The sequence below is a fragment of the Lolium rigidum genome, chromosome 1 (genome assembly GCF_022539505.1).
Source record: "Lolium rigidum isolate FL_2022 chromosome 1, APGP_CSIRO_Lrig_0.1, whole genome shotgun sequence".
NCBI classification, from domain to species: Eukaryota; Viridiplantae; Streptophyta; class Magnoliopsida; order Poales; family Poaceae; genus Lolium; species Lolium rigidum.
In genome coordinates, this window is record NC_061508.1 from 246,098,962 (window position 1) to 246,115,442 (window position 16,481).

The following is a 16,481-nucleotide window of genomic DNA, read 5'->3' on the forward strand; positions in this document are numbered from 1 at the left end:
CGAGCCCCTCCGAATTTTCTTCTCCTGAAGCGACAACCACACCTTCCCCTCCTACCGTTGCCTCCCCTTTTGTAGCATCGGATTAGCCGTGGCATGGGGAGCGGGGGCCTCTCGGCCCACCATTGCCCTTGCCCCATCGTCCTCCATGACCAAGACCTTTGCCCAGTCCAAAGATTTCCTCGGACCAGCTGGAGATTTTGCACCCCCCTTCTTCACTGGGCTCGTTACTTCTTCTTCCCCTTCAACCTTGTCCTTTCCATTAGCCGCCTCCGACTTGTTTGAGTCTTCCTTCCTCCAAGAAAGGCTGTTGCTGCCTGCCGTACCTCGCCGCTCCCCAAAGCCAAAAGAGCGCCCGCCACTGCCACTTCCTCCTCCACTGCTCCACTTTTGCTTCTCCCCGCTATTTTGTTTCTTCGAATATAAGCGCGCAGCCGGCTCCCGAACTGTTTTTCCTCCCCTTTGTTGTTGGTAGCGAGACAGCTTTGGTACTCATGCCCGATGACCCCGCAAATGTAGCAAAACTCCGGAAGAAATTCGTACTCAAAGGGACACCATTTGCTCCTACCATCTTCCCCCACTTGGATCATCATCCCTCTCATAAGAGGTTTTGTAATATCAATTCTTACTTTGATTCTCAGCACCTCCCCCGAAGCAAAATCATCCTCTCCTACATCAGCCTCCATCCATTCTCCTATTTTCTCCCCTATCATCTCCCCTGTGGCCTTATTCATCTTCCCCAGAGGCAACTTCGGGACCCGGATCCAAATAGGTATGGTAGAGAAAGCATACTCTTCAACCGATTTTGCGGGATCATAATCTTCCACTACAACTAGATCGTTACCAAACTTCCAGGGGCCACAATCAAGCGCCTTCTTTTTACCCGAGTTCCGCAGAGTGTTATCATGAAGGTGTTCTCCCCGATCTTCTTGCACTTGATCCCCCGAATCGGGCACCGATTGGTCCCAATGCTTGCTTGAGGCCCTCCGTCGGCACCCGGCTTCTCCGCTAGCACCTTCACCACCACCTTTGGCTCCGCCGCCATCTTCCCTGCTCCATCCGCCACCTCCATCTGTTGCTCCTCGATCCGCAGCCCTGCCCTCTCCGCCTCCGAGAGCCGTAGGTTCCGCAGCATTCCTTCCATCTTCTCCATCCTCGCACTCCCTGTCGCCGCCACCTCCGCCGCCGCCGTCCAGCAAAACGCTGAACCTAGACCTAGATTTTTACGACCGCGAGCACAGTTACACGCAGAAGGATGTGATGTGGTGGGATCTGGGGATTAGAGTGGGAAGCTCGTGGCCGCGAGCACAGATTTGTCTACGGATGGGAGAACGGGGACGGGGGCTAGGAGGGATTTGGGGGATCTCGTGTTTCGCCTCGCTTCCGCCCTTCGAGAGAGCACCAGCCGTCACTCCTGGGACGGACAAGGTTAGTTTGATACGCGCTAATTGTTGATTGCTGCTAATCTTGAAATTATTTCTGCCTCTGTGATCTTGTTTACATGGATCCGCTTAACACCAACCCAGCCAATCCCATCACAGCATTCCCCACCCACCGGATCGATCCGCGCGCTCACCCCCAAACAACATCCCAGCCGTCCATTCCCCACCAATCCAACGCTCCAAACTTCATCTCCCACCTCCCGCGCCTTCTCCCCAAAATTTCCCCATTCCCCGCCCACCCCGCTCCCCTATTTAAACCCACCACCGCACCAACCCCACTCCACCCAAATCCCAAACCACCAACCAAACTCCGAGCCTCGATTCCCCTCCTTGCGCGATGGCCCGCACGAAGCAGACGGCGCGCAAGTCGACGGGCGGCAAGGCCCCGAGGAAGCAGCTGGCGACCAAGGCGGCGCGCAAGTCGGCGCCGGCGACCGGCGGCGTGAAGAAGCCGCACCGCTTCCGCCCGGGCACCGTCGCGCTGCGCGAGATCCGCAAGTACCAGAAGAGCACGGAGCTGCTCATCCGCAAGCTGCCCTTCCAGCGCCTCGTGCGCGAGATCGCGCAGGACTTCAAGACGGACCTCCGCTTCCAGAGCTCCGCCGTGTCGGCGCTGCAGGAGGCCGCCGAGGCCTACCTCGTGGGCCTCTTCGAGGACACCAACCTCTGCGCCATCCACGCCAAGCGCGTCACCATCATGCCCAAGGACATCCAGCTCGCGCGACGCATCCGGGGGGAGAGGGCCTAGGCTTGGGGGCCGTGCCTGGTTGATCTGGTTGTAGGGATGTTGGCTGGTTGATTCTGTGTGTGTGGTGTTGATATGATTTGCTGTCTGGTCTCTTTCGGGTTCCAATGCTGAAATGAAATGGAAATGAAGTGTTATCCTAAATCTGTCTCCCCTTTTCTTGATCTGCTACATACTCCTGTTATTTTTGCGTTTTCCTGCGTTGCTATTATGGGAGCGAGTAATGCATGATTGAATATTGTGAGATTCAGTGTTAATTTTCTCTTCTGCACGTTCTTTGCCCATGGGTTTGATCTGCAATCTCTGATCAAAGTGTGTCGAATTTCTTTTGGTTGTTGCTTCATTCAGATTCAGATTGACAGATTCTGCTAAGGTTCGCTGGACAGTGGACACTCGAGCAGTTTTATAATGTCACCAGAGCCTAATCTCCGCTGCTTGCTGTTGTCAGTTGTGTTATCTTTCATAGCCGCATCACAGAGTTGTGTTCCTTCATCCAGATTTAGGTTAACCAGTGCCGCACTGGACTCAGATTCTGAAAGGATCGCTGAGCAGTGTAAACCCGACCAGTTTTTTATTGTCACAAGTGTAATCTCTGCTGCTTCCAGTTGTCAATTGTGTTGTGTTTTCCTCCATAGCCACATTTACAGTTTGGTGTCTTTGTAGTGATTTGTTACGGATTAAGGTAATCTGAGTGATGATTTGTGAGACCTGTGGGAGGCCAAGAACAGGAGAGCATCCGGGCGATACGAGGATAGGAAAGGGAGTCCTGCTCCGCTGAAACCATTGCCAGGCGAATTAGTGCACTCAGCGGAAGATTGCTTCCGATACACCCTGAAGGCCTCTTCCATGATGCATCAGTTTTTATATTTTGCATCCATTTTTGTTGGTCATTCAACAGCCAACAAGTGCTTCTTTGCACTAGCTTTCTACTTCAGGCATCCATGAGGATTTTCAGAACTCTTTTCTTGTTAATAACTTTATTAACAGTACATTGATTTGGGAACCTGGAATGGATAGTGGCGGTAGCGGTTTGTCTGGTGATTTGGTTGTGGCCTCGTAGGGATGTGCCTGCTACTTTGGTTGGCTGTGCGCATATCAGAGATGCTGCCTTCGGTGTCATCTGCAATATTTTTTTCTCAAGGAATTTCATCTTCTATATTCAGTCATATGTAGCATGATACTGGAATGAAATGAAATGTCAATGGAATCTGCAATTATTTCGGATCCAGCAGTTCAACGCTAATTTTTCCTATAACGTAGTGTTTGATGATTGTTATATCAGATACCCCATTGATAGGACATGATTATTAGTTTGTCTAGATTGAACAAAACCGTGAAGACGTAGATGACCCAACCAGAGGTAGATGGCACATGAGCATGGCGATGCCTCACAGAATACCTATTACACCAGGTATGAGGTCAGATATTTTACAGATTGCCTGTTGATTACACATAGCATCATAAACAGCTATACTATGAACTACATTATTACAGGGCAGAATGCACCAGACAACCTTACAATCTCATTAATTTGGCTCTCCGTTTCTCCAAATAAGGAGCCAAAGCAAGCGAAATCTTCCTTCATGGTCAATGCAATACATTTGAAAAGGCATATACGACACTCCAGAGAAGCTTGCTTGGCTGTTTTAACTACAAAACAATCATGCCCTACAATATTCACGTGAGTTTGTACCACGGGATTCCAGATTATTGCAAAACACATTTCTATTGCTGTGATGACTACCCCATGTAATTCTACAAATACTGCCTATGATGTCCTAGCTCATCATTCGAGGGCCAACAAGAACAAAGTTAAACGTATGTAATGGAATCAAAATTTCTGTTCCTCCCTGCCACAGAAGAATCACTCTCCGCTCTTAGTGGCCTTATGTGCATTCACAAGCTGCATCTGTACATCCTGTGAGACAGTATTGTGCTCCATATACTCCATTGTAAATTCGCCTTTTCCCTGCAGGACATGCATAAACAAAAAAATTAAACATGGAATTAATCAGGAGAACCAACATGCTTCATGCTTGTTAATTTCTTGGTGTCAACAAAGATGGAGCTTTTCTACAGCAATATTGTACCTTCAGTCCTTCACCATGCTACTAAATTAACTACATAAATAACAACCAGAAAACCACCAAGACCAGGCAGTTCTCACAGTTCAATGGTGGCTTTCTAAAGTAATATTGTTGTACGTTAAACATGCTAGCAGTAAACAAATGCATATAGCACTCAGACATGTGTGAAAAATGACTTCCCCAATATAAACTATTCAATTTGAGTATTTCAAGTAGAGAAAATAGCGGACCTAAATAAAAATAGTTAGGACCAGAAAACTATCGTACACGACTCATGAACAAGAAAAAAATATGACCTGTGTCATTGAACGAAGCGCTGTCGAATAGCCGAACATATTGTTTAGTGGAACCTGAAAGAGAGCAGGACGAGAGGCTAAGTTTAATAACAATATTCAAAAACAATGCACAGGCTAATCGACCTAACACATACATAACGAATTACAAACTATACCTGTTGCCCCTATATAATCTACTGGTATGGCATGGTTATTGTAGTGTTGTGTAGGAGAAATGATAAAGTTCTAAAGTGAAGTAAATTTTGCAAAATGTTGTCCAAGCTGTTGCTAGAGTAGATCAGTAAAATCTCCAACCTGGCACCCACTCACCGATTAAAAAGCTTACTTGTAATGTCACGTAGGCAGTACATCAATTAATTTCCTATTGCTTAAGTTGTCTTCTGAGACATTTATGCCTACAAACTATAGAAAGCTAGAGCTACGAATGTTGATTACTACAACCACTCAGGACCAGTAACCACAATCAAATCTGCCAGCTTATCACAAGCTTGTAGTACTATCTGTACTGCAACAAGCAAAAAGAAACTGAAAGGAACAAGGTTCACATACATGGCATACTACAACTGTGTCATCGCCTTCCTGATCATTTCCAACAATAATACCTTTTCTCCTGTTTACAACATAAAGCAAAAGTAAATAGACTTAGTATGGCTTCAAGGATGAATGAATGAGTGTACAAAATACAAATTTCATAGCACCCATAGAACTTAGGTGGCCAAAATATCACCAAATTGTGATACTAGAACCAAATTGTCACTATCACAGCCTATGGCATCCCAGCAAATTATTCTTTTACAGGTGCTAAGGACGCAATAATCCCTTTTAAGTAAATGGCATGCAACTATCTGCATTTCTTGAGTAGAAAAGGAACATTTAGCGTGCCATCATGTATCATATGCTAACCATACACCTCAATACAAGCCTGGCTGGTTGAGATAAAAATAACTCACTTGTTTATGTCACCAGTTACTGTGCCCTGGAACTCTGTTGGAACTTTCATTTCCACCTTCATCACGGGCTCTAATATAACAGGTTTAGCAAGAGTATAACACTGAAAAGGAAGGAACAAAGTTATGAATATCACTTGCATTCCAATTCTACCAGTCTGTCAATCACTAGAAATGACATTTGCACCCCCAGGAAAGTGGATATACTCACCTGTCTAAAAGCATAGATAGCAGCTAGCTTAAAAGCAAGCTCGCTGGAATCCACAGCATGTGAAGCCCCATCGGTCAGCGTAATTCTAATATTCTCGACAGGATGCCCTATCAACGAACCCCTGTAGTAGCAAGCATGCAAACAAAAATTATCACTCCACCTAAGTAAAATACAGAATAACTTAGCTGGTGGGGATGAGATAGACTCACGAATTGCAAGCTTCCTTGAAACCCTTCTCAATCGCTGGTATGAAGTTGGATGGAATTGCTTGTCCAATAATCATGTTCTCAAATTCGAATTTACCTTCAGAATCTGATGGAAGAGGCTCAATGTACCTGCATATTGTTGCTTCTTATCATGAAACTCCAAATGAATTATCCTAAATATTATTCATAAACTAATCTTCAGGTATGGTAAACTGGGTTCAATTAAACTTTGGCAGGTCATAATCCCACTTGAGACCATTTGGGAGAAGTATCTTCTATGCTGGCCATAAATGGTCGCTTAGGTATCAAGGCGCCATTGAGGCACTTACAATGCCAGGGCACAGTTCCAATCTTGTTCTACTGCGGCAACACGCCAACATCCACCATCCAGTACTCATCTTACAAGTGGGAATGGGGGGACTGGATATATGTCCAGAAGCAATTTGCAGCTTAAACATGCATGAATAAGGTGTTCCCATGTATATGCATCACAAAGTATTAACTTTTTGGAACCAAACAAACAAATGAAATCAAATAATGGAAACTGATTTGCCAGTAATTATTTAATTCAAATGAGCTCACCCACAGACTCGTCCATATTGACCTTGACCACCGGATTGCTTTTTGTGCAGGTAATCAAATTCGGCACGTTGGGTGATCGTTTCCCGGAAGTTCACACGAGGTTTCCCAACCTTTGCATCAACCTACATGAGTTAAAACACATCACATTTGAACTTCAATATATATAAATGTACAGCCAGTGAGTCAGACATGCAGACTAAGATTATTTAACACTTATGATTTATCATAGGAATATGACACACTTAATGAAAATGGTCAACACCAAGAATAAAGAAGAAGCTGAATAAGCCAGGCACACATAAGTATTTCTGAACTCTTATAGGTAGTTTTCAGTAGAACCAGAATACATGAAAATATGGCACCACGACATGCTGTCAACAGTCCCCTCTCTCTTTTTTTGAGGGAAGTCAACAGTCCCCTCTTTCATACTTCTAGATCTCAACTCCCCCTCCCTTCCCACTCAAAAAATCATGTGTTCATTTTAGTAATTCGCAAATGCAAATGGAAATAGGCCTGGCTTGGTGGTGCATAGAATACAGCTATATTTGCGGTGTTTCTGAGCTTGCTCTTGATGGAAATTCTGGAAAAGTGCTACTCCTTCCATCCCAAATGTAAGGTGCGGGCTTCTTTTGCACGGTCTTTGATGCATGACTTCAACCACTAATATATACCAAATTATATACGATGGGAATGTATAAATGGTATCGCTGCAATCATCTTGCAAAATTCTTTCATTTCATATATCTTAATACTAATTTTGCGGCCATATTATAAGTATAAATCATGGTCAAAATTGTAAGTTGTTAACCAGCAAAAATCAAGGGCGCATTACATTTTGGGATGGTGATTTTCAGTCTTCTTAACAAGCAGCTTAGGCTGCCGCCTTGGCGCACAATTGCCACCTATATATTTCCATAGCAAGACCATGTACCACGTGTCCACATCTGTGTTACGAAGAATTGTAGATATAGGAAAATATATTCTGGATGTTTTGTCTCCTAGAATATGGTTTGTCAAACTTTATTTGGCAAATTTTTGGTACTCCCTTTTTTTAAGCATAACGTTTGAACTGTCTGTAACTGCTGTTCAGATGCCTAGGCGCCTTGGTGGTGCTAACCTAGCACCCCCTTGCACCCGTTAGACCACTTGACGTAAGATGGTGGAACATGTTTCCGAGAGGCGGAATAGTTTATCCATTATTACTATTCCGTTTTTTTAAGTGATGTTTTGGAATCAATGCAGTCAAAAAATTAAGTTTTGACCAACAGCATATACACAATTAACCAGACCGATAATATGCTAATTGAAAACAATGCATTTCCTTTTTGATATTATGTTCAAAGAAATTTAATGGCCAAAGTACCCCTCAAAGGCTGTTGACCTAAAAGGCAGTATATGACATATGTTAAGGGTAAGACAATATATGAGATAAATGTCATAAAATTAAACCTAGACTAATATAATAGTCAGGCCCTGATAATAGTACTAACAAGCGTTTAGCAGTTTAATCGATAATCAGTTGTGTAGCTGTTTTGATTCCCAGTACAAAATAAGGCAAAACTGCAAATGATTTTTCGCACTGTTAAGAACAAAATAGATCAACTGTGTTACTGTATTATGTTGTGGGCAGCTGTAATCTCCCTGTTTCCTAGAGGCTACAGCCAAATCAGGATTATCTGCATCCTTAATCAAAACAAGGAAAAGGTAAACTAGCTCATACAGCAAACAGTTGAAAGGTTTAGCTGGCTGCCAAGGTTTACCCAACAGTTCTAACAGCGCAGACTCAGGTAGCAAGCTTAGAGTGAAGTTAACAGACATCGATGTAATAATGTGTTTTGCCCAAATAGGCGAGAAAGCCAAACATGTCTTGGAACTACTAATTGTTTGCATACCTTGTACTCTCTCTTGATGCGTTCAACATAGATATCCAAATGCAACTCACCCATACCAGAAATGATTGTCTGCAAGCATATGTTACGTTTTAGAAACTTCTTGACAATGGAATAAAACAACATAATAGATAGGCAAACAGACCTGTCCACTCTCTGGATCCAGACCAACACGGAAAGTAGGATCTTCTCTCTGGAATCGATTCAGCGCTTTTGAAAACTGAAATGTTACCATAATTAATTATTCAACACATTTAAGATATGACACATGGATCTTCAAAACAAGAGATCAGTTACTTGTCCTCCAGAATCTTTAGATATCGGGTTAACAGCCAAGGACATCACAGGTTCAGCGACATGCATTGAGGTCATAGTATATTTGACCGACCCATCTGTAAATGTATCACCTGCGATGCAAAAAAGTGGGGAATCAGGCACTGAAGAAATGCAAAAGATGGTAGCATAACCTAGAAAAGTTATGGAACAGAAAATATTTTGAATATTGAATTGCTAATAAATTTACCTGATGCACAATCAACACCAAACACAGCAACAATCTGGCCAGCATGTGCTTCTTGGATATCCTAGATTGACCACAAAGAACAAATATACTAGGCAAATTGAGTTTACAGTAATTATTCACGTGTAAACTTCAAAATAAGGTGCAACTTACCTCCATCTCATTGGAGTGCATCCTTACTAATCGTGGAACCTAGAAACAGTTAACATAAACAAGATCAGAGAAGGCAAACCTTTTAAAATTCCCCCAACAAAACAATTAAAGTGAAGTCAAAACTAAGAAATAGCATATTGAAGCTATATACAGTTCTCCTGATATGGTTACTGTTTTCCACAAGTATTTCAACCAATGCATATTGTTGTGGACAGGGATTCATGCCATACCCCAAATCAATGAAATATATGTGTTCGACAAACACCAAGTTGTTAGAAACCGAAGGGGCTGACACACTTGTCTTTGCATGTGTCTGCCTATTGAAACTATGTGACACCGTGTGACGGAAAAGAAGGAAAGTACGGTCCTCTTGGGCATTCCCTCATTTACTGTAAATTTATTGTACGAGCATCATTCGACAACACATGCTATCTAAAACAGGTAACTCTGTAGATTCGGTTATGAGTTATTATGGCACTATGGGCAAAAAATTAAACCTATTAGCACTTTCAAAGTAAAAGAAATGTGATTCTTTCCAACTCTATTTAAAAAAACAAAGGTGTTTACTCATAAATAAAAACAAACTCGATTTTTAAATATTAAAATCATTAAATACAATGTGTAAACTTCATATTCCAATATTTCAAATTTAAACTAAAGAATACTGAAATTAATGGTCTACTTTCAAAGAAAAAGTAAGTAAAAACAAACGGCGAAAAATATACAAAGGATTATGAAATACATAATTCAATACCAGAAGCAGAAAATCAAAAACAATATTAATAATGAAAGACCAAACAAGTCTTCAGATTATAATTGAAGTATAAAAATCTAGCAACTATAATATTTTTCAAAAGTAAACACATTTCAGTTTCAAATTTTTAATAGTAATTCAAAACAAGGAAGCACAAATTTGAAACTGGGAAAAATGAAGTATACCTATGCAATTTTGTGTCAAAAGATCGGATTTATTTCAGCAAAACAAAAACATGCAACATTGCAGCTACCATCAAAATATAATTACAAATCAAATATGTAACATAAACCATCACATTTTCTTATTTTTCTGTATCATGGCAGTATATTCACCAGTGGTCACAGACTCACATCTGTAACAGCTCTACGATATAGTGGTTAAAAAGCAGGAGCGAGCTAGCCCACAATTTCGAATATAACTTTTTAACCCTTTTTATTTTTTCTCTTACATTAAAGTAAGCCCCTCCCGTTTCTTCACCTACAATCAATCTATACTAGTGCATGGCCCCTCAAAATACGAAATATTGGCATGCTCAATTGTTAAGGCAAACCTTTTTTTCATTAAAGTAAATCCCTCTTGTTTCTCCACAGAATAATTAATCTATAGTAGTATATGGCCCCTCAAATACAAAATATTGGCATGGTCAAATGTTAAAGATGTGCTGAAAGAATACTATGGCAAGTTGGCAAGTACAACTTAACCGTCCTTGCTGGGACTTAATATTAATTCTAGGTCTTACTTTGATCTTTTTCCCCGTGTTCACATTGTGTATGAAGTCACCCTTCCGAATCACACCTTCATAGATTCTAGACAGGCAGAAGAAGAAATGATTAGTTTAGACGCAAAATAATGTGTCCAATACAGAGAAATAATGCATGATACTGCAACAAAGTCGGTTTGTAGAAGATCCATAATCACCTTAGATATGTCAACTGACCGAAACGGCCTTCCTCAAGCTTAAAGGCTAATGCTACAAGTGGCCCAGCTGGAGTTCCAGATAATGAGACCTAACCATGAAACGAGGTGGTAATTCATCATGAAAGCTAATAAAATGTAGATTCAATAGTAAGAACTTCATGGAAAAATTAATAGTAAGAGCTTATCAATATAACAGGCAGGTACGGTGCAACACTCTTTGCTTGCAAATAAAATCAGACTTTATCTACTTTACAGATTTTTTTCATCTCTCCTTACTTCTAAATTTGTACAATGAGTGGTGGAAGATGCAAAGTGCCATAAAGCACAGAAGGGAGAAACAACCATAGTTACTCAATCAAATATATAGCAGAGACTATTTACCTTCTCTTCTGAATTGTTTTGGTCAAGGGCTGAGTTCTCAACTTCCAGTGGGCAAGGTAGATAGTCAAGCACACCATTAAGAAGAGGTTGAACACCCTATAAAACAGGTCACAACGATCAAACATGTAAGCGATGAAACACCAATGACAAGACTGTTAGCATCCTAGTATTAACAATACAGATGGCAACTGCAGGTTCTTGAAAATCCAAGAGTGCTAATAAGAACTGTGGACAATCGTATCACCACCTAAACCACCAAAGTATGATAATCAGTACAGTAGAGTCTAAATGTGATCGTTTTGAATAACCAAAATTCACCTCCATGTTTATATGCAATTTGTCTTTGTTCTATAACTGTGCTGGCAAAAGAAGACAACAAACACAAAGCAAAGGCTCGATCCAATAATCTCATATGTTCTTATGCTTCTGAACTTCTTCAAAGTCACGCTCTAATGACCTCCATGAAGTGCACGCATGAGAACATGTCAAATCTACAGCACTCCAATGAACCACTGTAAGGTAATTACCAAGAGAAAATGGATTTCACTATCAAGGTCCTAGGCTCCTAGCTCTTAAACATCAGTAAAGTAGTAGCAGTAAAAGTTACATGTCGGAGACTGTAGACCTTTACGATGTGTCAATGACAGAATCTATTTGCAAACAGAGGGACTATTAGTTTATTTTTTGTATTATTAAGATAGACAATAATGCAGTGCCATATTCTTCTTTAAAATAATACGATTATTAAGTTAATAAATCTTTCGAGATTATGTAGAAAGTTTGGAACTCATTTTAACTACTCCCTCTGTTCCAAAAAAAAAAAAAACCGCTCAAGTTTGTCTAGATACGGTTGAATCTAAACATGTTTTTATTGTGTAGATACATCCGTACCTAATAAAAGTTGCGCAGCTTTTTTCTGAAACAGAGGGAGTATCATAAAACTATTTAGGACCTTCCACAGTTGTACATGAATGAAAAGAACGACAAGAACGACAGAAAGGACGGAAAGTGCGGCGACATACCTTATTTTTGAATGCACTTCCCATGTATACTGGTATGAACTTGCGTGCTATTGTCGCCCTTCGGATAGCCGCCTGGTCGGAAAGTAAAAAAGACACCAAAAAGCGTACAAATCAGTTAGGAACTAACTGGAAGTATCAACTCTATGCTCTTCCAAAAGACAACATGATACTACTAGGGAAATCGGCAAAGGTATTATTAGAGGTGATATTGACCATAACTTGTCAACATAATTGCAAGTAATATCATAAGGTTAAAGTATGTGATTTATCACAATTTAAAACATGTAAAGATGATAGTCTCCTCATATTAAACATATATACGTTATATAAGTTTCCTGATGCTTGTTTAAAAAATTTGTGGATTTCCGCCTTCAGTATTCGCAAATGTCCATTAGAATATGGTTATTATGGAAAACACTAGCAACAGACTGTGGATTTCTTTTTTAAACAACAAAACCTATTGACATCACAGGCATTCAATTATCATTTTTATAGGTTTGAGATAACGCAAGTTAGTATTGTTCAACATGATCAGCAGGTAATAAAAATATCATTTTCAACTTGACTTATCATTGATGGCATTTTTTAACAATATAATTAGAAGAAAAAAAATTGCACTACCCAACAATCAAAACGTATTTAAAATGGCTTGTGCAATTAGAAATGAAGCCCATTTGCCCCCATTGAGCTTTGCAAGAAATTCACATAATCTTTGAACTACAGAACCCAGTATTTCTACCCAAATAAGGCTTCATTCCACCCTGAGTCCGCTTGGGAGGATGATTTCACCGACATGGAGGCAATTTGGTATGTCTACAGCTTACATCACATAACTTACAACGGTGCCATTCTAGGCACTTATAGCAAATAAGCTTCCTCCGTATAACAAAAAAGTAATCAAAGTCGTCAAAAAGTAAATTATCTAATGACACAAACTGCAAAATCCAAGGGTTTTAAATGGTCTTATTACTTCAACATGATTACTGTCTAACAGCTGTAGCTACATGCTGACATCTGTTTCAAAAGGCGTAGCCAATAATAATAATGGGCGTAAGTTAAATAAACCTTAAGCTCATCGGCTGATATTGGCTCATCACTGAGAAAAGCTTCCGCAAGCTGGTCATCGACTTCTGAAACAACTTCAATAAGTTCACGTCTCTTCTCCATTACTAAATCTTGCATGTTGGATGGGACATCAGATGCAACAACCTCCTGCCTGCACATTAGAAATGACGTGTCATTCAAGATTCCAGATACCTATAGCCCTCACAACTAAATGCTTATATAGAACAGGGACATACCCACTTCCACCCTCAAACTTTAAAGCCTTTAACTCCACAAGATCCACAAGGCCCTCAAACTCCTCTTCCAATCCTATAGGCACTTGTACAGCTGCACTTTGGTGACGTAATTTGGCCCGGGCCTTGAATAGAACACAAAAAAAGCTATACTCAGCTACAGAAATTGATAGCAAGGGATAACTGCAAGACACCTCACCAGAATTATAAAACCTGGACATGATATCAGAAATAAATGAAAAGCCTGAAAGTAAGCACAATAATGATGATTTCCAATAGTCTCAAAACACAGGACCTCTAACACCAAGATGTATGCCTGGTCTAAATTGCACATAAAAAAAAATGCAAAGCCAGCCCCTATTGCACTTATAAAGTCACAGTTTTCCCCTTTTACTTTGAACCAGCTAAGTCATACCTTCCAGAAACAGTCTTTAGATTGCATGCAAGGCAAAAGATGAGCTGATTTAGAAATGAAGGTTTAAAATATTTGGAATCAATAATACAAGTGGTAACTGCGATTTACCACCCAGGACATCGATGCTTTTTCAACTAAGCACTTCAGTGCAAAGCAACGTAGCATATACTCAACTGCAACTTTTTTCAGAATTTAAATGCAGGTACAAAACGTATTTTCCTCACAGATAATCAGCTAGCAACTATATGATACTTACATCTTATAGTCTTATAGACATGGATTGAAATTTTACCCACTCCCACCAAGAGGAAAAATATTTTACTAACATCAAAGGAGAGAGCATAAGCCTCACACACCTCATAGTAAAAGCATTAGTGTATAGTCCATAGAAATCAGCCTGACACTCACCTGGTTGAGAACTTTCCATGGATCAGCTCCCATACGGTCCAACTTGTTAATAAATGCGACCCTTGGAATTTCATATCTCTTCATCTGTCGATCAACAGTAATTGACTGACTTTGTACGCCACCAACACTACATAGCACAAGTATAGCGCCATCAAGAACACGGAGGGCCCTTTCAACCTCAACGGTGAAATCCACGTGACCTGGGGTATCAATGATATTAACCTGCAATTGATATAACACAAGAACAGTGTAAGGTATGTCAAACTACAAGCATTCTGATAGTACAATACAAGGGATAGTGATCAATGCTCGTATACATGACGACAAAACAAAGTTGCTTCTGAGGGTCACTTCCAAAGTTCTGCTAGTACTAGCCTACTAGGTACATGCATGGTTCTGATGTATCAGTCTCAACCAGTCATACTAACCCAGACCCACAGATCCTAGTTTGAATCCCAGTGATCAGGGAGCTGTGTTCTGGCACAAAAACAGCTAATTAAGATGCAGGTGGGACTTTAACGACTAAGTGCAGGTAGCTCGGTCAACTCACATCGATAGTGGCCCCTTGCAATGAAATACATGTCTATCAAAATAACTCCTTTCATTCTTTTTAAACAGTCCACTGACATCGAGCACTTACATCCAGACTGATTGTAGCTCAGGGAGAATTCAAAAATGGCAATCTACTTGAACAAGAATAAATGGCTCTTTGGTGGTGGCTGGCAACCATCCCTATCTTATGCAAATTTGCCATTTCCTCCATTTCTCCTCTGACCATAGTTTTGATATAGTTATTGGGGCTACTTCATTCATGGTATCAACAATGCTAACATGTTTAGGAATGACAAATCAAGCAATCACATTTTCCTGATGTCATTTTTTTTTGCATTTGCATGAATGACATCACATGGCATTGTTGATTGATTTTTTTCCAATTTTCCTCGCGCATTTTGTAAGTCTGGGCATACCATGGTAATAATAAAAGCCAACGAAACAAGCCAGCCCAGTTAAATTAGCCCTCATCTTTATATGCCTAACTCCTTGAAGCAGAAACAGATTGCGGGGGACACCTTGCTGGCACAAATCTACAGCCTGAAAACTGTTGACTGGACCACTACAACATGATGCACTAGACACATCTACAGACACTAAAGCTACAGACAGCAATGTACTACTGCAATACTCTAAAACAAAAGATCTGGTCCAAGATCTCAATGAAGCATCGAACAAATTATCAGCAGAGTGAAACACGAAATGCAGAGGTTAAATACAAGACACTTGCAACTAATATATACTAGGTATGGAAATAAATTATTGTCCTATGTTAGTGCCAAGTATTTATGTTGGTCGGTTTGGTTTTAATATTAAACTCCGGGAAACATGTAAATATTGTGTTCTTACATTATGCTAGTCAAAGCTTAAAGTATACGAATTAGTATGTTGTCTGTCTTGTACCGATTAAGAAAATGAGTTACAGTTAGCCCCAGGTGTGAAAGGGCATGAGGTAACAACATTGGTTGAATTATCCTATATGGATCAGCTAAAACCTAAGCAAAACGAACCGAACAACAATGATCATCAAATTGATAAGATCAGACGGAAATGGATCAGCTAAAAAACTGAGCAAGGGGGAGGTGAGAAATGGACCTGGTATCCGTTCCAGGTACAGTAGGTAGCGGCCGACTGGATGGTGATGCCCTTCTCGCGCTCGAGGTCCATGGAGTCCATCTTGGCGCCGACGCCGTCGCGGCCACGCACCTCGTGGATCTCGTGGATGCGACCGGTGTAGTAGAGGACCCGCTCCGTGAGCGTGGTCTTGCCGGAGTCGATGTGCGCCGAGATACCGATGTTCCGCATCCGATCCATGGACTCGCGCCACCGCGCCAGCTCCTTGTCGTCTCCCCGCGCCCTCATAGCCGACGCCGAGGACATCGCCCGCCGGGCCGACGCCGCTGCGGCCGCGGCCGCGGGCGAGGGGGCGTCGGCGAGGGGCTGGAGGAGGACGGAGAAAGGGCGGAAGGAGGAGAGGAGGTGGGAGGCGGAGCGCCGGGCCATGGCCATCGCCGCCTAGGAAATTCTGGGCGGCGGCGGCGGGTTCTGCACTAAAACCCTAGGGAGTCAACCTCTGGCAAATGGCAAGACAAGTTGGAACTCAGCAGTGCATCGCGCAGCCTGACGGGTGACGGCGCTGCCGACGTGTTTGATCT

General features: G+C 41.5%; 2 protein-coding genes across 2 annotated transcripts; one reads left to right on the top strand and one right to left on the bottom strand.

Moving 5' to 3' along the window:
- Positions 1 to 1,776: 1,776 nt before the first annotated feature.
- Positions 1,777 to 2,187, top strand: LOC124683444 (histone H3.2). The gene has a single exon (XM_047217952.1). It carries the CDS (start codon positions 1,777 to 1,779, stop codon positions 2,185 to 2,187), a length of 411 nt encoding a protein of 136 aa, XP_047073908.1.
- Positions 2,188 to 3,801: 1,614 nt separating this feature from the next.
- LOC124692215 (elongation factor G, mitochondrial) lies at positions 3,802 to 16,366 on the bottom strand (the record flags this gene model as incomplete). Its single annotated transcript, XM_047225536.1, is given in 20 exon segments — positions 3,802 to 4,153; positions 4,568 to 4,621; positions 5,117 to 5,177; positions 5,518 to 5,618; positions 5,726 to 5,846; positions 5,935 to 6,060; positions 6,514 to 6,635; positions 8,406 to 8,474; positions 8,548 to 8,622; positions 8,700 to 8,809; positions 8,926 to 8,986; positions 9,076 to 9,114; positions 10,572 to 10,638; positions 10,751 to 10,839; positions 11,132 to 11,227; positions 12,154 to 12,225; positions 13,219 to 13,369; positions 13,455 to 13,576; positions 14,275 to 14,496; positions 15,922 to 16,366. Coding segments are annotated over 20 exon segments (2,277 nt in total). The 3' UTR covers positions 3,802 to 4,048.
- Positions 16,367 to 16,481: the final 115 nt, after the last annotated feature.

Bases quoted from the DNA above. Each gene is read 5' to 3' on its own strand.
- LOC124683444 (XM_047217952.1), top strand. From the start codon at position 1,777: ATGGCCCGCACGAAGCAGACGGCGCGCAAGTCGACGGGCGGCAAGGCC.